Source organism: Anolis sagrei, chromosome 11, assembly GCF_037176765.1.
Source record: "Anolis sagrei isolate rAnoSag1 chromosome 11, rAnoSag1.mat, whole genome shotgun sequence".
Classification (NCBI taxonomy): domain Eukaryota; kingdom Metazoa; phylum Chordata; class Lepidosauria; order Squamata; family Dactyloidae; genus Anolis; species Anolis sagrei.
The window spans coordinates 16442347-16462781 of record NC_090031.1 but is presented as its reverse complement, the minus strand read 5'-3'; the positions used below and the strand labels follow the sequence as shown (position 1 = coordinate 16462781).

Genomic DNA, 20435 nt, shown 5'->3' with positions numbered 1-20435 from the left:
GCAGATAGGTGCCCATAAGGCTTCAATGGAGGGGCAGAATAACAAGAGGGTGCAATGCTGGATGTGTCCACTGGAGGGCGGCAAAGGGTAACGCATAGGAGTCCTAGGCAGATAGGTGCCATAAGGCTTCAATGGAGGGGCAGAATAACAAGAGGGTGCAATGCTGGATGTGTCCACCGGAGGGCGGCAAAGGGTAACGCATAGGAGTCCTAGGCAGATAGGTGCCCATAAGGCTTCAATGGAGGGGCAGAATAACAAGAGGGTGCAATGCTGGATGTGTCCACTGGAGGGCGGCAAAGGGTAACGCATAGGAGTCCTAGGCAGATAGGTGCCATAAGGCTTCAATGGAGGGGCAGAATAACAAGAGGGTGCAATGCTGGATGTGTCCACTGGAGGGCGGCAAAGGGTAACGCATAGGAGTCCTAGGCAGATAGGTGCCATAAGGCTTCAATGGAGGGGCAGAATAACAAGAGGGTGCAATGCTGGATGTGTCCACCGGAGGGCGGCAAAGGGTAACGCATAGGAGTCCTAGGCAGATAGGTGCCCATAAGGCTTCAATGGAGGGGCAGAATAACAAGAGGGTGCAATGCTGGATGTGTCCACTGGAGGGCGGCAAAGGGTAACGCATAGGAGTCCTAGGCAGATAGGTGCCATAAGGCTTCAATGGAGGGGCAGAATAACAAGAGGGTGCAATGCTGGATGTGTCCACTGGAGGGCGGCAAAGGGTAACGCATAGGAGTCCTAGGCAGATAGGTGCCATAAGGCTTCAATGGAGGGGCAGAATAACAAGAGGGTGCAATGCTGGATGTGTCCACCGGAGGGCGGCAAAGGGTAACGCATAGGAGTCCTAGGCAGATAGGTGCCATAAGGCTTCAATGGAGGGGCAGAATAACAAGAGGGTGCAATGCTGGATGTGTCCACTGGAGGGCGGCAAAGGGTAACGCATAGGAGTCCTAGGCAGATAGGTGCCATAAGGCTTCAATGGAGGGGCAGAATAACAAGAGGGTGCAATGCTGGATGTGTCCACCGGAGGGCGGCAAAGGGTAACGCATAGGAGTCCTAGGCAGATAGGTGCCATAAGGCTTCAATGGAGGGGCAGAATAACAAGAGGGTGCAATGCTGGATGCGTCCACCGGAGGGCGGCAAAGGGTAACGCATAGGAGTCCTAGGCAGATAGGTGCCCATAAGGCTTCAATGGAGGGGCAAAATACCAATAGGGTGCAATGCTGGATGCGTCCACCGGAGGGCGGCAAAGGGTAACACATAGGAGTCAGTCCTGGGCAAACAGGTGCCCATAAGGCTTCAATGGAGGGGCAGAATACCAAGAGGGTGTAATGCCTGATGTGTCCACTGGAGGGCGGCAAAGGGTAACACATAGGAGTCAGTCCTGGGCAAACAGGTGACCATAAGGCTTCAATGAAGGGGCAGAATACCAAAAGGGTGCAATGCTGGATGTGTCCACCAGAGGGCAGCAAAGGGTAACATAGTGAGTCCTGGACCAAAACAGGTGTCCATAAGGCTTCAATGGAGGGGCGGAAGACCAAGAGGGCGCAATGCTGGATGTGTCCATCGGGGGGCGGCAAAGGGTAATACATAGGAGTCATGGGCAGATAGGTGCCCATAAGGCTTCAATGGAGGGGCAGAATACCAAGACGGTGCAATACTGAATGTGTCCACTCGAGGGCAGCAAAGGATAACACATAGTGAAGATGGAAAATAAGGTTGGGGCAATAAAAAATCATCCCTGTCTTACACCTGATTCCACCTTAAATAGGTCACTTTGGGAGCTATTTCTAGTATTTATTATTTACTTATTTATGTGCTGCCATTCTCACCCCGGAGGGGACTCAGAGTGGCTTACAAGTAGTATGTAAATACAATATATTATATTATTGCCATAGCACAGTAATAATATTATATATTACAATCGTCAAGCCAACCCCGACCGGGACCGCCTTCCCCCTGGAAACCAATACCCTCACTGCGGAAGATGAAGATCAAGAACGCCCTGTCCCTCGTCCCTGCCAGCTGTGCTTGTGATGCAGGCGGGATCGAGAGCAGGGCCTCCCCAGAAGATCTTAGAGTCCTGGTGGGTTCATAGGCAGAGATACGTTCAGATAGGTAGCTTGGGCCAGAACTGTTTAGGGCTTTATAGGCCAACGCCAGCACTTTGAATTGAGCCCAGTAGCAAATCGGCAGCCAGTGGAGCTGGTGCAGCAGAGGAGTTGTATGCTCCCTGCGCTCCGCTCCTGTTAGTATCCTGGCTGCCGAGCGTTGGACTAGTTGGAGCTTCCGAGCCGTCTTCAAAGGCAACCCCACGTAGGGAGCGTTGCAGTAGTCTAAGCGGGATGTAACCAGAGTGTGGACTACCGTGGCCAAGTCTGGTTGTGATCCCCAGGTTGTGCCAGTCATGTTTTGTATGATATTGTTTCTAGCATCCACTTTTTGCTTGAGGTTCAGGCAGTGCTTCTTGTAGGTCAGAGCACAGTCCAGAGTGACTCCCAGGTATTTGGGTGCGCTGCAATGCTCCAGTGGGATTCCTTCCCAGGTAATCCTCAGTGCTCGGGATGCTTGGTCCTTTCACTATTGGCTGCTACTTCCCGGCGGATGTCAGGTGGTGCAATACCGGCTAAGCAGTGTAATTTCTGCAGTGGTGTAGGGCGCAGACACCCTGTGATAATGCGGCATGTCTCATTAAGAGCCACATCCACTGTTTTAGTGTGGTGAGATGTGTTCCACACTGGGCATGTGTACTCAGCAGCAGAGTAGCATAGCGCAAGGGCAGATGTCTTCACTGTGTCTGGTTGTGATCCCCAGGTTGTGCCAGTCAGCTTTCGTATGATATTGTTTCTAGCACCCACTTTTTGCTTGATGTTCAGGCAGTGCTTCTTGGAGGTCAGAGCACGGTCCAGAGTGACTCCCAGGTATTTGGGTGCGCTGCAATGCTCCAGTGGGATTCCTTCCCAGGTAATCCTCAGAGCTCGGGATGCTTGTCTGTTCTTGAGATGAAAGGCACATGTCTGTGTTTTAGATGGGTTGGGGATCAGCTGGTTTTCCCTGTCATAGGCAGTAAGAGCACCTAGAGCTTCGGAAAGCTTCTTTTCAACCATCTCAAAGTTCCCTGCTTAAGCGGTGATGGCACGATCATCAGCATAGATGAAGCTCTCTGTCCCTTCTGGCAGTAGCTGGTCTGGAGGGGTATATCTCATATTTGTGATGGAACAAATCAGTTTGAGGCTCTTTTTAAATTAGAGAACGGGAAATTACTATTTTGTTTTTATTTTATTTTGACAAAAAAGCCTTCTCTATATTATCAAACAATATTTAGGACCCTCAGGATTGCAATGAGTGAATGGATCCAGCTTAGGGTGGAGCTCATTGGAAAAGGAAACCCGGCATTCTGTATGCAGTGTGACTCTTCCATTTATATAGCTCTGCGCCGAAAGAGACTGTCCAAGTGGGGGGGGGCGTGGTTAGTTTGCTGACATCAGAGGCGCCCGCTTCCGGCTGGACCGGAAGCGGCTCAGAAGGTGTTGGAAGCACCGTTGGGGAAAGCAGAGGCTGGTGGAGGGCCGGCTTCCTTTCCGCCATGCCGTCGAGGGAGCTGAAGATGGAGACGGTGGCCGCCCTGCGGAGGAGCCGGAAGGGAAGGCTGCCCTACCGCCGCGACTGGAGCCCCCACGCCCGGGTAGGCCGCTGCCTAGGCCGCCACAACCCCAGGCCTCAGGCCTCGCCCTCCCCACAGCTCCTCCTCAGAGGCCTCCAGGGCCTCAACTCTTTCCCTCATTTCTAGCGTTGGAAGAGACCTCCTGGGCCACCCAGTCCAACCCCATTCTGCCAAGAAGCAGGGATACTGCATTCAAAGCACCCCTGACAGATGGCCATCCAGCCTCTGTTTAAAAGTTTCCACCACACTCTGAGGCAGAGAGTTCCACTGCTGAACAGCTCTCACAGTCAGGAAGTTCTTCCTAACTTTCAGGTGGAAAGTTAGGAAGTTTGTTTGTAGTTTGTAGTTTGTTTTTTTTAAAAATTGTTTTATTGGGTTTTTTTCCACTCCCACCCTCCCCTCCTTGTACATGCAATTTGTACATCAAACTACAGAAGTTACTTACTTAGGTGATCCCTCGTTGGATGAGTAAGATGGTCTTCCATGATGGGTTTCCTTGTGGGTCCGCATGTGGCTGTGGAGCCCTATTCTTGCTCTGCATCTTCTTCCGCAGTGAGGGCATTGGTTTCCAGGTAGAAGGCGGTCCCGGTCGGGGTTGACTTGATGCACCTTCCTCCTGGCACGTTTCTCTCTTTCACCCTCCACTCGTGCCTCTTCGAATTCTGCAACACTGCTGGTCACAGCTGACCTCCAGCTGGAGTGCTCAAGGGCCAGGGCCTCCCAGTTCTCAGTGTCTAAGGTTGGCTTTGAGCCCGTCTTTAAATCTCTTTTCCTGTCCACCAACATTCCGTTTTCCGTTCTTAAGTTCAGAGTAGAGCAACTGCTTTGGGAGACGGTGGTCAGGCATCCGGACAATGTGGCCGGCCCAGCGGAGTTGATGTTCGAGGACCATTGCTTCAATGCTGGTGGTCTTTGCTTCTTCCAGCACGCTGACGTTTGTCCGCTTGTCTTCCCAGGAGATTTGCAGGATTTTCCAGAGGCAGCGCTGATGGAATCGTTCCAGGAGTTGCATGTGACATCTGTAGACAGTCCACGTCTCACAGGCATATAGCAGGGTTGGGAGGGCAATAGCTTTATAGACAAGCACCTTGGTATCCCTACGGATGTCCCGGTCCTCAAACACTCTCTGCTTCATTCGGGAAAATGCTGCACTTGCAGAGCTCAGGCGGTGTTGTATTTCGGTGTCGATGTTTATTTATTTATTTACTTTACTTATATACCGCTGTTCTCAGCCCGGGGCCGACTCACAGCGGTGTTGACTTTGGTGGAGAGGTGGCTGCCAAGGTAGTGGAAATGGTCAACATTTTCTAATGTTACATCATTAAGCTGTATCTCTGGCATTGGGGAGGGGATGGCTGGTGACTGCTGGAACAGCACTTTGGTTTTCTCAATGTTCAGTGACAGGCCAAGCTTTGTGTATGCTTCTGCGAAGATGTTTAGGGTGGCTTGTAGATCTTCTTCTGTATGTGCACAGACGACATTGTCATCTGCATACTGGAGTTCTATAACAGATGTTGTTGTAACTTTGGTTTTGGTTTTCAGTCTGCTGAGGTTAAACAGCTTGTCCTTCGGGAGATGCTAGCGGGGTACAAATAAAGTTAATAATAATAATAAAATAAAGGTGAAGTATCATAGCGATGAAGGTGGAGAATAGAGCTGGGGCAATAACACATCCCTGTTTGACACCCGATTCCACCTTAAATGGGTCACTTTGGGAGCCATTGCTGTCCAGAAGTTACATTTGAAATATCAGTCTCAGTCTTAATTTTTCTACACATCTTAACACATTCTCTAAATAATTCCTAGCTCAAGTTGGTACAAAACGCAGCTGCTCGGCTTCTTGCGGGAATTCTGATGAGATGCCACATAACACCAATCTTACTACAGCTCCATTGGTTACCAATGGAGCACCGGATCACTTTCAAAGTGATGGTATTCACCTTTGGTCTAGGGCTGATGTACCTGACGGACCGCCTCACCCCCTACCAACCCCAGAGATCCCTCCGCTCTGAGGACCAAGATCTATTGGAAGTCCCCAGTGTCAAGACCTTGCGTCTAACAGCAACCAGACGCAGAGCCTTCACAGCAGTGGCACCATCACTCTGGAATACTCTGCCACCTGAAGTCCGTGCTTTGCGGGACTTACCAGCTTTCCGCAGGGCATGTAAGACATACCTGTTTCAACAGGCTTTTAATGTTTGATATTGCTGTTTTTCAATTGTTTTCAATTGCTTTTAAATTAGTTCGATTTCAGCCATTCTTGTAAGCCGCTCCGAACCCCAGGGGAGTGGCGGCATATAAGTTCCAATAACAAATAAATAAATAAATAATAAATAAATAACTGGTTCCCACATCCCCTTAGTTATTGTACCCTTTCCAATTTTATTTATATTCCATTCGAATGGACAACAAGTTAAACATGAGCCAACAATGTGATGTGGCGGCAAAAAAAGCCAATGGGATTTTGGCCTGCATCAATAGGAGCATAGTGTCTAGATCTAGGGGAGTAATGCTACCCCTCTATTCTGATTTGGTTAGGCCACACCTGGAATATTGTGTTCAATTCTGGGCACCACAATTGAAGAGAGATATTGACAAGCTGGAATGTGTCCAGAGGAGGGCGACTAAAATGATCAAGGGTTTGGAGAACAAGCCGTACGAGGAGCGGCTTAAGGAGCTGGGCATGTTTAGCCTGAAGAAGAGAAGGCTGAGAGGAGATATGATAGCCATGTATAAATATGTGAGAGGAAGCCACAGAGAGGAGGAGGGAGCAAGCTTGTTTTCTGCTTCCCTGGAGACTAGGACGCAGAACAATGACTTCAACTATAAGAGAGGAGATTCCATCTGAACATGAGGAAGAACTTCCTGACTGTGAGAGCTGTTCAGCAGTGGAACTCTCTGCCCTGGAGTGTGGTGGAGGCTCCTTCTTTGGAAGCTGGACGGCCATCTGTTGGGGGTGCTTTGAATGCAATATTCCTGCTTCTTGGCAAGGGGTTGGACTGGATGGCCCATGAGGTCTCTTCCAACTTTTTGATTCTATGATTTTATGAATGTGATTTTCCTGCTTCTTGGAAGAATGGGGTTGGACTGGATGGCCCACCAGGTCTCTTCCAACTTTAGGATTCTAGGATCCTATGCTATATGTTTATGCAATCATTCATTGTCTGTAGGAATTTCTGGAGCAACATGACAGACCCCCTGAGCTGTCCCCTTACTCTGGCTGGGTGCTTGAGAAAATGCTTTCCTGTTCTCCAAAGCCGAGGCCAGTGGTTGTGTCGCCTGATGATGAATCTGCTCTCATCCATGGCCTGTCTTCTTTCACTCTTGACGATTCTCCTGACAACCAGTTGGTCTCTACACCTCTGTCAACAGAAGCCCCCAGTGAATCACAGGTAATGCTCTTCCGAGGCACCTTATAATCCCCAAGGTCTATCATTTTAACCCCTAATATTAAAGGATGTGTCGAGATTTAATGTGAGCGCCTGAAAAGGTTAAATAAGTGAAGCCCAATGTCTCCCGGAGCAAAGAAACAATCTCAGTAGCTAGAATTTTCCCTCCAGCTCAGACTGGAACCCACTTGATTTCTCATAACAATGGAACAATAAGAAAGGTGTGATATTTTATTTATTTATTTATTTATTTATTTACGACATGTATATGCCACCTTTCTCACCCCGAAGGGGATTCAGAGCAGCATATAAGTTATATGTAAAAACAATATATTGTATTATTATCATAGCACAATATTAGTATTATGTATTATATTATTAGTACATTATTATTATAATTATGTATCTTATATTGCATGTAATATTACTAATAATATTACAATATAATAATAATACAATGTTATAGTACAATATAGTAATATATAATACTGATATTGTACTATGCTAATTATTTAATATATTGTATGTTTATATATCTTGTAAGCCGCTCTGAGTCCCCTTTGAGGTGGGAAGGGCTTCATATACGTGTCGTAAATAAATAAAATATTACACTTTTCTTGTTATTTTATTGTTATGAGAAATATTACTAAAATGTGATATACCATTATAGTGTAACATTATTACTAATATTTCATGTAATATAAAATATATATCTTATTAGCAGTAGTATTATATTGTATTACATTATAATATTATCAATATTATATTTATATACAATATATTATATTCTATTATTAGCACAGTGCAGGAGACAAGATGGAATAGCTCTCAAATGAGCAGAGCCTGGGATCGGTTTGTGGTCCTGCACCTTCAACGTCTAGCTTGGTATAGATGCCAAGGCTGGGTATAGATGCCATGCCATTTCCTTTCTGTTGGCATACAATGTCCATCATACCTAAGTAGTATGGCCATAGAAGGCAGGAGACTTTCAAGTCTGACAGATATTAATTAAATTATTTATGACATTTATATCCCACCCTTCTCACCCCGAGAGGGACTCAGAGCAGCTTACAAGTTATATGTACATGCAATATATTGTATTGTTAGCATAGCATAATATTAGTATTATATTTATTTTATTTATTTTTATTTTCCGTCACTTTTACCCCACCCTTCTCACCCCCGAGGGGGACTCAGGGCGGCTTACAGAAGAAGGCACAATTCGATGCCTTTGTCACATATACATACATATATAAACAAATTAAACAGTTACAAATTAAAAATTAAAATCATCAATACACAACAATACAATAGCACAGTAGTAGACTAATCCTGAGCTCAGCGTTCGGAGTTTTGTAAATCCATTCCGTCTCGTCAAATTCCAGCTCGTCATCAGGTCTTTCTTTAGCTGCCAGGGTGTCCAAATGCCTGGTCCCATATCCAGGTTTTCAATTTTTTCCTAAATGAAAGAAGGGACGTTGCCGATCTAATCTCCCCGGGGAATGAATTCCACAGGTGGGGGGCCACCACCAAGAAGGCCCTGCTCCTCGTCCCCGCCAATCTCGGATCTTAGGTTCCGAGGTGGGACGTAGAGGGAGATCCGTTCGGACAGATACACTGGGCCGGAACCGTATAGGGTTTTGTAGGTCAAAACCAGCACTTTGAATTGTGCTCGGAATTGGATCGGCAGCCAGTCGAGCTGACACAACAGGGGGGTGGTGTGCTCACTAAGTTGTAATATTATTAGTAATTTTGCATGTAATATAAAATACATAATTATTATATTGTATTATCATTAGTATTATATTGTATTACATCATAATATTTTTTATCAATATTACATGTGTCTACCATATATTATTAGCACAGTACAATATTAGTATTATATATTCCTATATTGTACTATACCACTATACTGTAATATTATTAGTAATATTTAATGCAATATAAAATATGTAATCATATTGTATTATTATTATATTGTGTTACATTGTATTATCAATATATATGCTGGGGAAAGTGGAAGGTAAAAGGAAGAGGGGCCGACCAAGGGCAAGATGGATGGATGGCATCCTTGAAGTGACTGGACTGACCTTGAAGGGGCTGGGGGTGGTGACGGCCGACCGGGAGCTCTGGCGTGGGCTGGTCCATGAGGTCACGGAGAGTAGGAGACGACTGAACGAATGAACAACAACATCAATATATATGTGCATACAATATATTATTAGCACAGCATAATATTAGTATTATAGATATTGTTAGGTTGGGATTATTGGTTGGTTTTCCTTTGTGTAAAGTCGATGCCATTTGGATTTTCGTCTCCATGCCAGGAGCCAAAGAATTGGAAGGTCTCAGAGAGTGCTCACGAAACCAACAAGCACAGTGCTCCTCTCTCCAAAAGCACAGGGATAGATGGCCTGATCCGGTGGCATGAGGAAATCCAGCAGTTGAAAGTGAAGGTAAGCGTCCGGTATGTTTGTAATGCAGTAGTTCTCAACCTGCTGGTCCCCAGGTGTTTTGGCCTACGACTCCCAGGAATCCCAGCCAGTTTACCAGCTGTTAGGATTTCTGGGAGTTGAAGGCCAAAACATCAGGGATTGAGAACCACTGTTGTAATAGGTTGGGTGTTGGGCTAGGATTCTGGAGCCATTAAAAGTGACCATAGGAGCATTTCTATTGGTGCATGTTTCCCATTTCCCCCCATTTTGGACTTGCAGGAAGAGCTGAATCAGCGGTTGGAGCTACAAGAGGAGGTGGTGAAGGCTGCCTCTGAGGAAGCAAGGGAGTTGCTCAAGCGCTTCGATGAGCTGAAGGAGCTGAAACGACATCAGGAGTGTCAGCTATTGCAACAAGAGATAGAGAAGAGGTGAGTGGCTGATGCCATTCTCCCATCGGCTCAATGAGGATAGTCTTCGTTGCGGGCAAAGATCAGCTCTTGTGTAGCACCCAAAACTCAAGGTTAATGCCCACCAAACCCTTCTAGTGTTTCCTGTTGGTCAGGGGAGTTCTGTGTGCCAAGTTTGGTTCAATTCCATCATTGGTGGAGTTCAGAATGCTCTTTGTACGTGAACTATAAATCCCAGCAACTATAACTCCCAAATGATAAAATCAATATTTTTTTAGTGATGGTCACTCCTTGGATTAGTAGGTGTCTTGTGGCCAAATTTGGCAGCAATTCCCCCAGTGGTTTTTGAGTTCTGTTAATCCCACAAACGAACATTACATTTTTCTTTATATAGATTATATTTATATCCCGCCCTTCTTGTCCCCAAAGGGGACTCAAGGCCACTTACAGCAGAGGCAAAATTCAATGCCTTAAACAATTAAAGAATTAAATAAACATTCAATTAAAAATCTAGACAAGGTTAAAAGCAATTAAAAACATAGCAATACCACTTACAGCTATAAAATCACATTATCCACAATCAAGGTCAGGCCATTCCAGTGATTACACACAAATCCAAATCATCTATTGCACTATATTAGTTGCCGAAGGCTTGGCCATGTTTTTACTTTTTTTCTGAAAGTCAGGAAGGAAGAGGCTGATCTAATATTGCTGGGGAGGGAGTTCCATATCCAAGGAGCCACCACTGAAAAGTCCCTGTCCCTCATTCCCACTAACCATGACTGTATGTCTCTTCTGGTGGAAATCAGTTGAAGGAGTGGCAAAGGATTTTGGTTCTGGTCTTGTGTGTACAGCTGGTGTTTGTGCTTGTCTTACAGCAACAAAGAAGCTTTAGGACAGCAGGAAAAGCTGAAGGAGGAGCATCGGCAGAGAGCAAAGGTATGGGCCCTGTGGCTGCGGAAGGGAAGAAAGAGCCGAGTTAGCAAAAGCAGGGCAGTCCTCGGAAGACTCCAGTCTTGGTGATCTGAGATCCAACTGAATATGGATTTCAGCTTGCTGTGAAACCCAAGATATTGCTTATGCTCTCATCTCCACACACTCCTTAAAAAAACACCATCCCTCACTTTTGAAAGATTTATTTATTTATTTACGACATTTATATGCCGCCCTTCTCACCCCGAAGGGGACTCAGAGCGGCTTACAAGATATATATAAATACAATATATTATATTATTAGCATAGCACAATATCAGTATTATATATTACTATATTTCTATATTATATATATTATATACTACTATATTGTAATATTATTAGTAATATTACATGTAATATAAAATATATAATTATGATATCATTATTATTAGTATTATTTATTTATTTATTTACAACCTTTATATGCTGCACTTCTCACTCCAAAGGGGACTCAGAGCGGCTTACAAGATATATATACATACAATATATTATATTATTAGCATAGCACAATATCAGTATTATATATTACTATATATTACTATATTTCTCTATTATATATATATATATATTACTATATTGTAATATTATTAGTAATATTATATGTAATATAAATATATATAATTATAATATCATTATTATTATTAGTAGTAGTATTATATTGTATTTTATTTATTTATTTATGACATTTATATGCCACCCTTCTCACCCTGAAGGGGACTCAGAGCGGTTTACAAGTAAAAACTAAATACAATATATTATTATCATAGCACAATATTAATATTATATATTACATTATACAATAACATTATACTGTAATATTATTAGTGATATTACATTTAATATAAAATATATAATTATATTTTATTATTAGAAGTATATTGTATTACATTATAATATTATTAATATTATTACATTATATTCTATTATAAGCACAGTGCAGGAGACAAAATGGAACTGCCTTCCTGGCCCCTCTCTTCACTCTGATTTCAGAGCTGTGGTTTATGCTGGGGGGGGGGAGGGGCTCCCAACTGATGACACTTGAGGCAAGATGGAACTGCCTTTATATATATTATATTATCAGCATAGAACAAGAGACAAGGTGAAACTGTCTTCCTGACCTCTCTCTCTTCACTCTGGTCCCAGAGCAGCAGTTGGTGGTGGGGAAGGAACTCCCAACTGATGACACATTATATTATATTATCAACACTGTTAAACAATGGTGTATTATAATAATATATATTATATTATTAGTATAGAGCAGGAGACAAGGTGGAACTGTCTTCCTGGTCCCTCTCTCTTCACTCTGGTCCCAGAGCAGCAGTTGATGGTGGTGGGGGAGGTGCTCCCAACTGATGACACATTATATTATATTATCAACACTCTTAAACAATGGTGTATTATAATAATATATATTATATTATTAGTATAGAGCAGGAGACAAGGTGGAACTGTCTTCCTGGTCCCTCTCTCTTCACTCTGGTCCCAGAGCAGCAGTTGGTGGTGGTGGGGGAGGTGCTCCCAACTGATGACACATTATATTATATTATCAACACTCTTAAACAATGGTGTATTATAATATTATATTGTTAGCATAGCATATCAGTATTGTATGTTACTAAATTGTACTATACCATTATATTGTAATATTATTAGTAATATTACATATAATATAAAATATTATATATGTATATATACATGTAATATTTTTTAATATATAAAAGATGGTGAGCCGGAAACTGCGCGAAGCCGAACAGCAGCGCCAGCGGCAGGAGGAGCTGGACCGCCTTCGCCGCGAGGAGGGCCAGGAGCGATTGCGGCGCCTCTACTCCATCCAAGAGGAGGTCTTACGCATCAACCAGCAGATCGGTCTCAACTGTAAACACAAAGACTTGCCGGGGATTGACCTCTCCCTGTACAGTAACCGCGGCAATCAGATCTGCGGGGAAGTGTCCGGGATTGTCCGCACGGCTAGTGAGGTAACTCTGCAAGAACTTGTCTCTAGCCAGGATTGGGGAGGAGGGGAAAATCTTAACTATGCAAGGTTTGTCTACTGTGTTGTGTTCTGTTAACGCTGGAGTGCCACAAAAATATCGTAGGGGTTGTGTGAAAGATCTTTAAAATATTTTATTTATATTTATATTATATTATATTTGTTTACGACATTTATATTATATATTACTATATTGTAATATTATTAGTAATACTACATATAATATAAAATATATAATTATATTTATTTATTTATTTACGACATTTATATGCCGCCCTTCTCACCCCGAAGGGGACTCTGAGCGGCTTACAAAATATATATACATACAATATATTAAATTATTAGCATAGTACAATATCCGTATTATATATTACTATATTGTACTGCCCCATTATATTGTAATAACTTTAAGATGGTCTGGGGAGACCCTGCTCTCAGTCCCGCCTTCGTCACAAGGATGTTTGGCGGGAACGAGAAACAGGGCCTTCTCAGTGGTGGCCCCTCGGCTATGGAATGCCCTCCCTAGGGATATTAAATTGGCCCCTTCCCTTTTAACATTCCAAAAAAACAGAATGACTGGATGACGCTGATAACGTTTTTAACAAGGAGACTCAAACCGATACATGTTTTTATTTGTATTGATTGTTTTATCTGGTTTTATATTTAATTAACTGTTTTTATTATATTTATGTTTTTGAGGCTGACTGTTGCCTGCGAGCTGAGAGGGGTGATATATAAATGTAGTAAATAATTAAATAAATAATATTAGTATAAAATATATACCGTATATACTCGAGTATAAGCCGACCCGAATATAAGCCGACGCATCTAATTTTACCACAAAAAAACCTGGGAAAACATATTGACTCGAGTTTAATCCGAGGGTGAGAAATGCAGCCACTACAGGTAAATTTCAAAATAAAAATAGATACCAATAAAATTACATTAATTGAGGTATCAGGAGGTGAAATGTTTTTTAATATTTACATAAAACTGTAATTTGAGATAAGACTGTCCAACTCTGATTAAATCACTACATATCTTCAATGTAAATGCACTTACATATCCTTCCAACAATAATAAAGAAAGTAAAATAATAAATATAATAATGATAATAAAGTAAAATAATGGAAATGCATTAATAACAGTAATAATAGAGTAGAATAATAAATGTAATAATAGAATAAAATAATAAATCCAATAATAATAATAGGGTAAATACTGTAAATGTAATAATAATAAATAATAATAATGTAATATTATGTAGTACTAGTGTTATGAATGTTGTAATAGTACTATTCTAGTTATGTATTATGTAGTATGTTGTATGTACTTATGACTTGTAAGCCGCTCTGAGTCCCCTTCGGGGTGAGAAGGGCGGCATATAAATGTCGTAAATAAATAAATAAGTAAATAAAGAGAGTAAAATAATAAATGTAATAATAATAATAGGGTAAAATACTGTAAATGTAATAATAATAAAGAGAGTAAAATAATAAATGTAATAATAATAATAATAGGGTAAAATACTGTAAATGTAATAATAATAAAGAGAGTAAAATAATACATGAAATAAAAATAATACTAATAACAGAGTAAAATAACAAATAAGCCGAGGGGAGCTTTATCAGCCTAAAAAAGGGGCTGAAAAACTAGGCTTATACTTGAATATATACAGTGCTTATAATATTGTATTATTATTATTAGTAGTAGTAGTATTAGTATTATATTGCATTACATTATATTTCACTTTTATATAGAGAGGTGTAAGCAAGCTTTCATACCAATGGGATGCATGTGCTTTAGTTTTGCATAAAGAAGTAAATTGTGACTGAATATTTGATACGAAAGAGCACCCTCAACATTTTTCATGCCATGCTTGGTACGCCGCCTCAAGTGGCATCTGCTGCAAGTTGATACTAACAGATTGGTGTAAATGCCAAAAACAGCCACTAGGTGGCAATCTACATAATTTTTTTGCAATCTCCAAATCGAGTTAGAGGACCCTGAATGGGTTTGTGGCGCGCAGGTTAAGAAGATGTGCTCTTAATGCTTTGGTTTTTCTCTCTCGGAAATCCCCAAACAGTGTGGGCAACGACCGGTACTGTTCATTTAATGGTAATTACAATATCAAGTGCGGCTTCCTTCCCTTTTGGTTTCTGGCAGAGAGGGTTACCCACAGAGGCAGATGTGTCCTCCGCCGATCAGGTACTCCTGGAAATGCATCAGTTGATTTCCAACATGCAGCACGAAGTTGCTTTGGCCCTGGAAAAGAAGAGGAGGCAGGAGGAGGAGTTGGCAGCCGCAGCAATGGCAGCGGCGAATGAGCGGAAAGAGGAGTTGAAGAAACAGGAGCAGGCCAAATCCAAAGTTCCAGATCACGGTAGGCATGTGGGAGGAAAACCTTAGAAAGAGATGGTTGATTTGCCCTTTTCTGGGAAGACAATATATTTATTTACAACATGTATATGCCGCCCTTCTCACCCCAAATGGGACTCAGAGTAGCTTACAAGAAATCTATATAAATAAAAATGTAATGTTCGTTTGTGGGATTAACAGAACTCAAAAACCAGTGGGCAAATTGGCACCAAATTTGGACAGCATACACCTAACAACCCAATGTATGTCCTTCACCCAAAATTTTTTGATTTCGTCATTTGGGAGTTGTAGTTCTTGGGATTTATAGTTCACCTACAATCAAAGAGCATTCTGAACTCCACCAATGATGGAATTGAACCAAAGGTGACACACAGGACTCCCATGACCAACAGAAAAGACTAGAAGGGTTTGGTGGGCACTGACCTTGAGTTTGGGAGTTGTAGTTCACCTACATGCAGAGAGCACTGTGGACTCAAACAATGATGGATCTGGACGAAACTTGGCACAAATATTCCATATGCCCAAATATCAACACAGATGGAGTTTGGGGAAATAGACCTTGACATTTGGGAGTTATAGTTACTGGGATTTATAGTTCACCTACAACCAAAGAGCATTCTGAACCCCACAAACGACAGAATTGGGCAAACTTCCCACACAGAACCCCATCACCAACAGAAAATACTTCAGGCCATCCAGTCCAACTCTCTTCACCAGGGCAAGAAAATATAATCAAAGCCCTCCTGACAAAGAGCCATCCAGCCATAGATATAGATAGATATACATGATTCACACACACACAGATATAATATCATAGATTTGAAAGGGACCCCTAAAGAAGGACAACGATATATTGCATGTTCCAGAGTAGGCAAACCAGACACATTAACACTGACAAAGAGACAACAAGAAATACTGTTTACCCACAAGCATAAAGAAATAACATAGATTAGAAACCATTACTTTATTTTCCAGATCAACAGACTGGGCCACAGCAACGCGTGGCAGGGGACGGCTAGTATGTAAATACAATATATTATATTATTACCATAGCACAAGATTAGTATTATATATTACATGTAATATAAAATGTTTATTTATCTATTTACAGTATTTATATACCACCTTTCTCACCCCTGGGGGGACTCAAAGCGATTTACACATAAAAAATGGCAATTCTTCTTGACCCTCTGGCGTCCGCACGGAGAGCACAAGGAAAATAAATTCACCCTGCAACTTTAGTTCAACTCTAAAGCCTGAGGGGCTTACTTTATTGCAAATACTAAACTACAAACTATTTGCAAGAATAGAATAAAACATGTCAGTTCACTAGCTGTACATCGCAGGAAGCACAAACCGCAAGGTAATCTGATTCAGTGGAATGTAAACAAACACCGGGAACACTCCAAAATTACGCTGTAGGAATCAAAGCACAGCTTTATCCATTTAACTCTCACACTGCATTACTACACCACACAGTTTACACTACAAACATTATTTCACTTCATTTAAACCCATGTTCTAGCATCCCTGAGGCTCTTCTGAGGTTAATTGCATTGCTTGCTGTGACCTTTAGCAGGGCTTCGGGTGAAAGCAGAGGAGAAGACCATGCAGTGGTACCAGCAGCTGCAGAAAGAGTCCGCACAGTGCGTGGCCGCGTTCAGCCGGTTGGCCAACAGCAAAGACAGCCAGGTAAGGAGGTCCGAAGGCTCCCTTAGGAATCTGGGCGGGTGGTGAAAACGTGTACCTAGTGAATCAATTGATCTTTGCGTAAGTATGCGAGAGAGTGTGATCCTTCACTTGTTTTTGGACTGCAACTTCCAGCATTCCTAGGAACATGAGAAATGCTATTTATTTATTTATTTGATGCACTTATTAACCGCCATTCTCAGCCCTTACGGGCGACTCATGGCGGTGTACAGTACACATAAAAAGACAGTTACAAAGGCCAGTATCAACAACATATAACTATACGACAAATACAAACTACATAAAAATCCGCTTCGTCTCTTAGTAGAATCATAGCCAGTCTCATCTTCCTTATACCATTCCAGTTCTCATTACCGTAATGTTGTTGCTTAGCACTTAATTAAATGCCCTCTCGAACAGCCAGGTCTTAAGGCTTTTTCGAAAGGACATGAGGGAGGGCGCCTGTCTGATGTGTGCCGGGAGAGTGTTCCACAGCCAGGGGGCCACCACCGAGAAGGCCCTCTCCCTCGTCCCCGCCAGCCGTGCCTGTGATGCAGGCGGGATCGAGAGAAGGGCCTCCCCAGACGATCTCAAGGTCCTCGTGGGCTCATAGGCCAAGATGCGGTCAGAAAGGTATTTTGGGCCGGAACCGTTTAGGGCTTTGTAGGCCAAGACCAGCACCTTGAATTGGGTCCGGTAGCAAATCGGCAGCCAGTGGAGCTGGGACAACAAGGGCGTTGTGTGCTCCCTGCTACCCGCTCCAGTTAGTAACATGGCTGCCGCACGCTGGACCAGCTGAAGCTTCCGGGCCGTCTTCAAGGGCAGCCCCACGTAGAGAGCGTTGCAGTAATCCAGGCGGGATGTGACAATGCTAGGAGTGTCAATCCAACAAAAAACAGAGGTTTACCTATTTATTTATTTATTTATTTACAGTATTTATATTCCGCCCTTCTCACCCCACAGGGGACTCAGGGCGGATCACAGTGCACATATTCATGTCAAACATTCAATTCCATAGACACATAACATAGATAGACACACAGAGGCTATTTAACTTTCCAGCTTCATGAGGGTATGCTTTGAATTCCAACCACCAGGGGAGCTGTTGCTTCATCGTCCACTTGTGATACTGATGGAGTACTTCCTCATTCTTTTGCATGCTCCTGGAGAGTTTTATGGCGTCGTAAATTAGTTAAATTAGCCACCCTGCGTAAGCTGGCCATAAATGCAGGCGAAACGTCAGGAGAGAATGCCTCCAAAACATGGCCATATAGCTTGAAAAAACCTACAACCCAGTGATTCCGGCCATGAAAGCCTTCGACAATACATTGGTACCTAAATTTCCTATTTGACAGATGCAACTGTCTTTCGAGCTGCAAAGGTTGACAGCAAGCTAGACAAATGGTCAGGAGCTTACTCCGAACCTGGCTGGCTTTGAAATCATGACCTTTTGGTCAGTAGTGATTTTAATGCAGCTGACGCCCAACCAGCTGCGCCACAACCCGGTCCCTTACTACCATACATGTCTAGTGTTCCCCTGGTGTTGGAGGGGCCTTTGCTTTCAACCTTTCTTTCTCCTTTCCTCCTCTCATACCTTTCCCCTTTTCTTTCTCTTGCTTCCCTCCAAACCTCTCTTAGTTCCTTCCTTCCTCCCTTCCCCAGCGCTGAGAGAATCTATTTCACAATGTCACTCTTTGTGGTTCTTTCCTCGCTTCCCCTCATACACATGCCATCTGTCTTTCCCAGTGATATCACAGAGGACCACTTCACCTTGCAACAGGCAGTCCTTCACCTAACAACAGCCAATCCAGGCGCATCACAGAGGGTCACTTCCCCTAGAAACACTCTTTTTGGAGAAGAGACAGACAGATGGACATACATATGTGTTTAATTTGACGTAGGTAGGTAGATAGATAAGACAGACAGACATGGGGGAAAGTGACCTTTGCAATTGCTGTTTTTATGAATTTAGCACCAAAACATCACAAATCCCAGGCGGTGATCTTTTGTTTTCCTTTTCAGGACAAAAAAATCAAAATGGACTTACAGAAAGCGGCCACTATCCCTGTTAGCCAGATTTCCACCCGCGCAGGTGAGTATCGAGATGTTGGGCAAGTGTGCTTATCAACAAAGCAATGTAATGTTTGTTTGTGGGATTAACATAACTCAAAAACCACTGGATGAATTGACACCAAATTTGGACACAATACACCTAACAGTCCAACGAGTGTCCATCACTCCTAAAAAAACTCACACACAAAACCCCAACGGAGCAGACTTAAAAACCCGAAAAATACAGCATATATACATACACTCATATACATATACACATTCACACATTCTTATATATATACTAGCTTGGGGACCCGGCGTTGCCCGGGTTATTAGAGAAAGTGGGTATTGATGGTTCTGTATGCCAAGTTTGGTCTTTATTGGTCTTTGGATAACGGCTGCATTATTTTCAGGAAGTGAGTGAAGGTACTTGAAGTCCCATCATCCATGGGCCATCCTCCAACAAACAGCAGCAGGATACAGAGTGGGTCATGGGGGCTCTGTGTGCCAAGTTTGGTCTTTATCAGTCATTAGATGAGGGTGGCAGTGGTGTCCGTAAGTGAGTGAAGGTACTGCAAGTCCCATCACCCAAAGTCCATCCCCTTTCAAACTGCAGCAGGACGTAAAGTGGGTCATGGGGGCTGTGTGTGCTAAGTTTGGTCTTGATCAGTCATTGGATGAGGATCACAGCAGTCTCAGAACATGAGTTAAGGTACTGCAAGTTCCATAATCCATAGTCTCCCTCAAACATCACCAGAATGTTGAGTTGGCCATGGGGGCTCCCTGTGCCAAGTTTGGTCTTTCTTGGTATTTGGATGAGTGTCACTGTGGTTTCAGGAAGTGAGTGAAGGTACTGCAAGTCCCATCATCCATTGTCCGTCCTCCTCCAAACAGCACCAGAATGTAGAGTCGCTCATGGGGGCTCTGTGTGCCAAGTTTGGTTTTGATTGGTCATTAGATGAGGGTTGCACCAGTCTTGGGAAGTGAGTGGATTTACTTGAAGTCCCATCATCCATAGTCTATTCTCTCCCAAACCTCACCAGAATGTTGAGTTGGCCATGGGGGCTCTGTGTGCCAAGTTTGGTCTTCATCAGTCATTGGATGAGGGTCTCAGTGGTTTCACTGAGTGAAGGTACTCTAAGTCCCATCGTCCATGGTGCATCATCCTCCAAACCGTACCAGGATGTAGAGTGCATCATGGAGACCCAGTGTGCCAAGTTTGGTCCTTATCGGAAATTGGATGATGTTTTGCAGTGGTCTCAGGAATTGAGCAAAGGTACTGCAAGTCCCAAAATCCATGCACGATCCACAGTCAAACCTCACCAGGGCATAAAGTGGGTCATGAGAGGTCTATGTGCCAAGTTTGGTGTTGTTCAGTCATTGTTGAGGGTCGCAGCAGTCTCGGAAAGCGAGTAGAGGTACTTCAAGTCCCATCATCCATAGCATGCC

At 43.1% G+C, this 20435-nt stretch overlaps 1 protein-coding gene across 2 annotated transcripts in view; it reads left to right on the top strand.

Moving 5' to 3' along the window:
• The first annotated feature begins 3494 nt into the window (after nucleotides 1-3494).
• GLE1 (GLE1 RNA export mediator) overlaps nucleotides 3495-20435 on the top strand; it is a 31113-nt gene continuing 14172 nt past the window's right edge. The window contains exons 1-9 of one of the 2 annotated variants that reach the window (XM_060757198.2): nucleotides 3495-3688; nucleotides 6838-7059; nucleotides 9387-9515; nucleotides 9774-9922; nucleotides 10780-10840; nucleotides 12598-12852; nucleotides 15033-15249; nucleotides 16825-16937; nucleotides 18957-19026. In XM_060757198.2, coding sequence (XP_060613181.2) covers nucleotides 3590-3688; nucleotides 6838-7059; nucleotides 9387-9515; nucleotides 9774-9922; nucleotides 10780-10840; nucleotides 12598-12852; nucleotides 15033-15249; nucleotides 16825-16937; nucleotides 18957-19026 — 1315 coding nt within the window. In that variant the 5' untranslated portion in view covers nucleotides 3495-3589. Of the gene's footprint in view, nucleotides 3689-6837; nucleotides 7060-9386; nucleotides 9516-9773; nucleotides 9923-10779; nucleotides 10841-12597; nucleotides 12853-15032; nucleotides 15250-16821; nucleotides 16938-18956; nucleotides 19027-20435 lie in introns of both variants that reach the window. The other variant, XM_060757197.2, reaches the window with a different exon arrangement.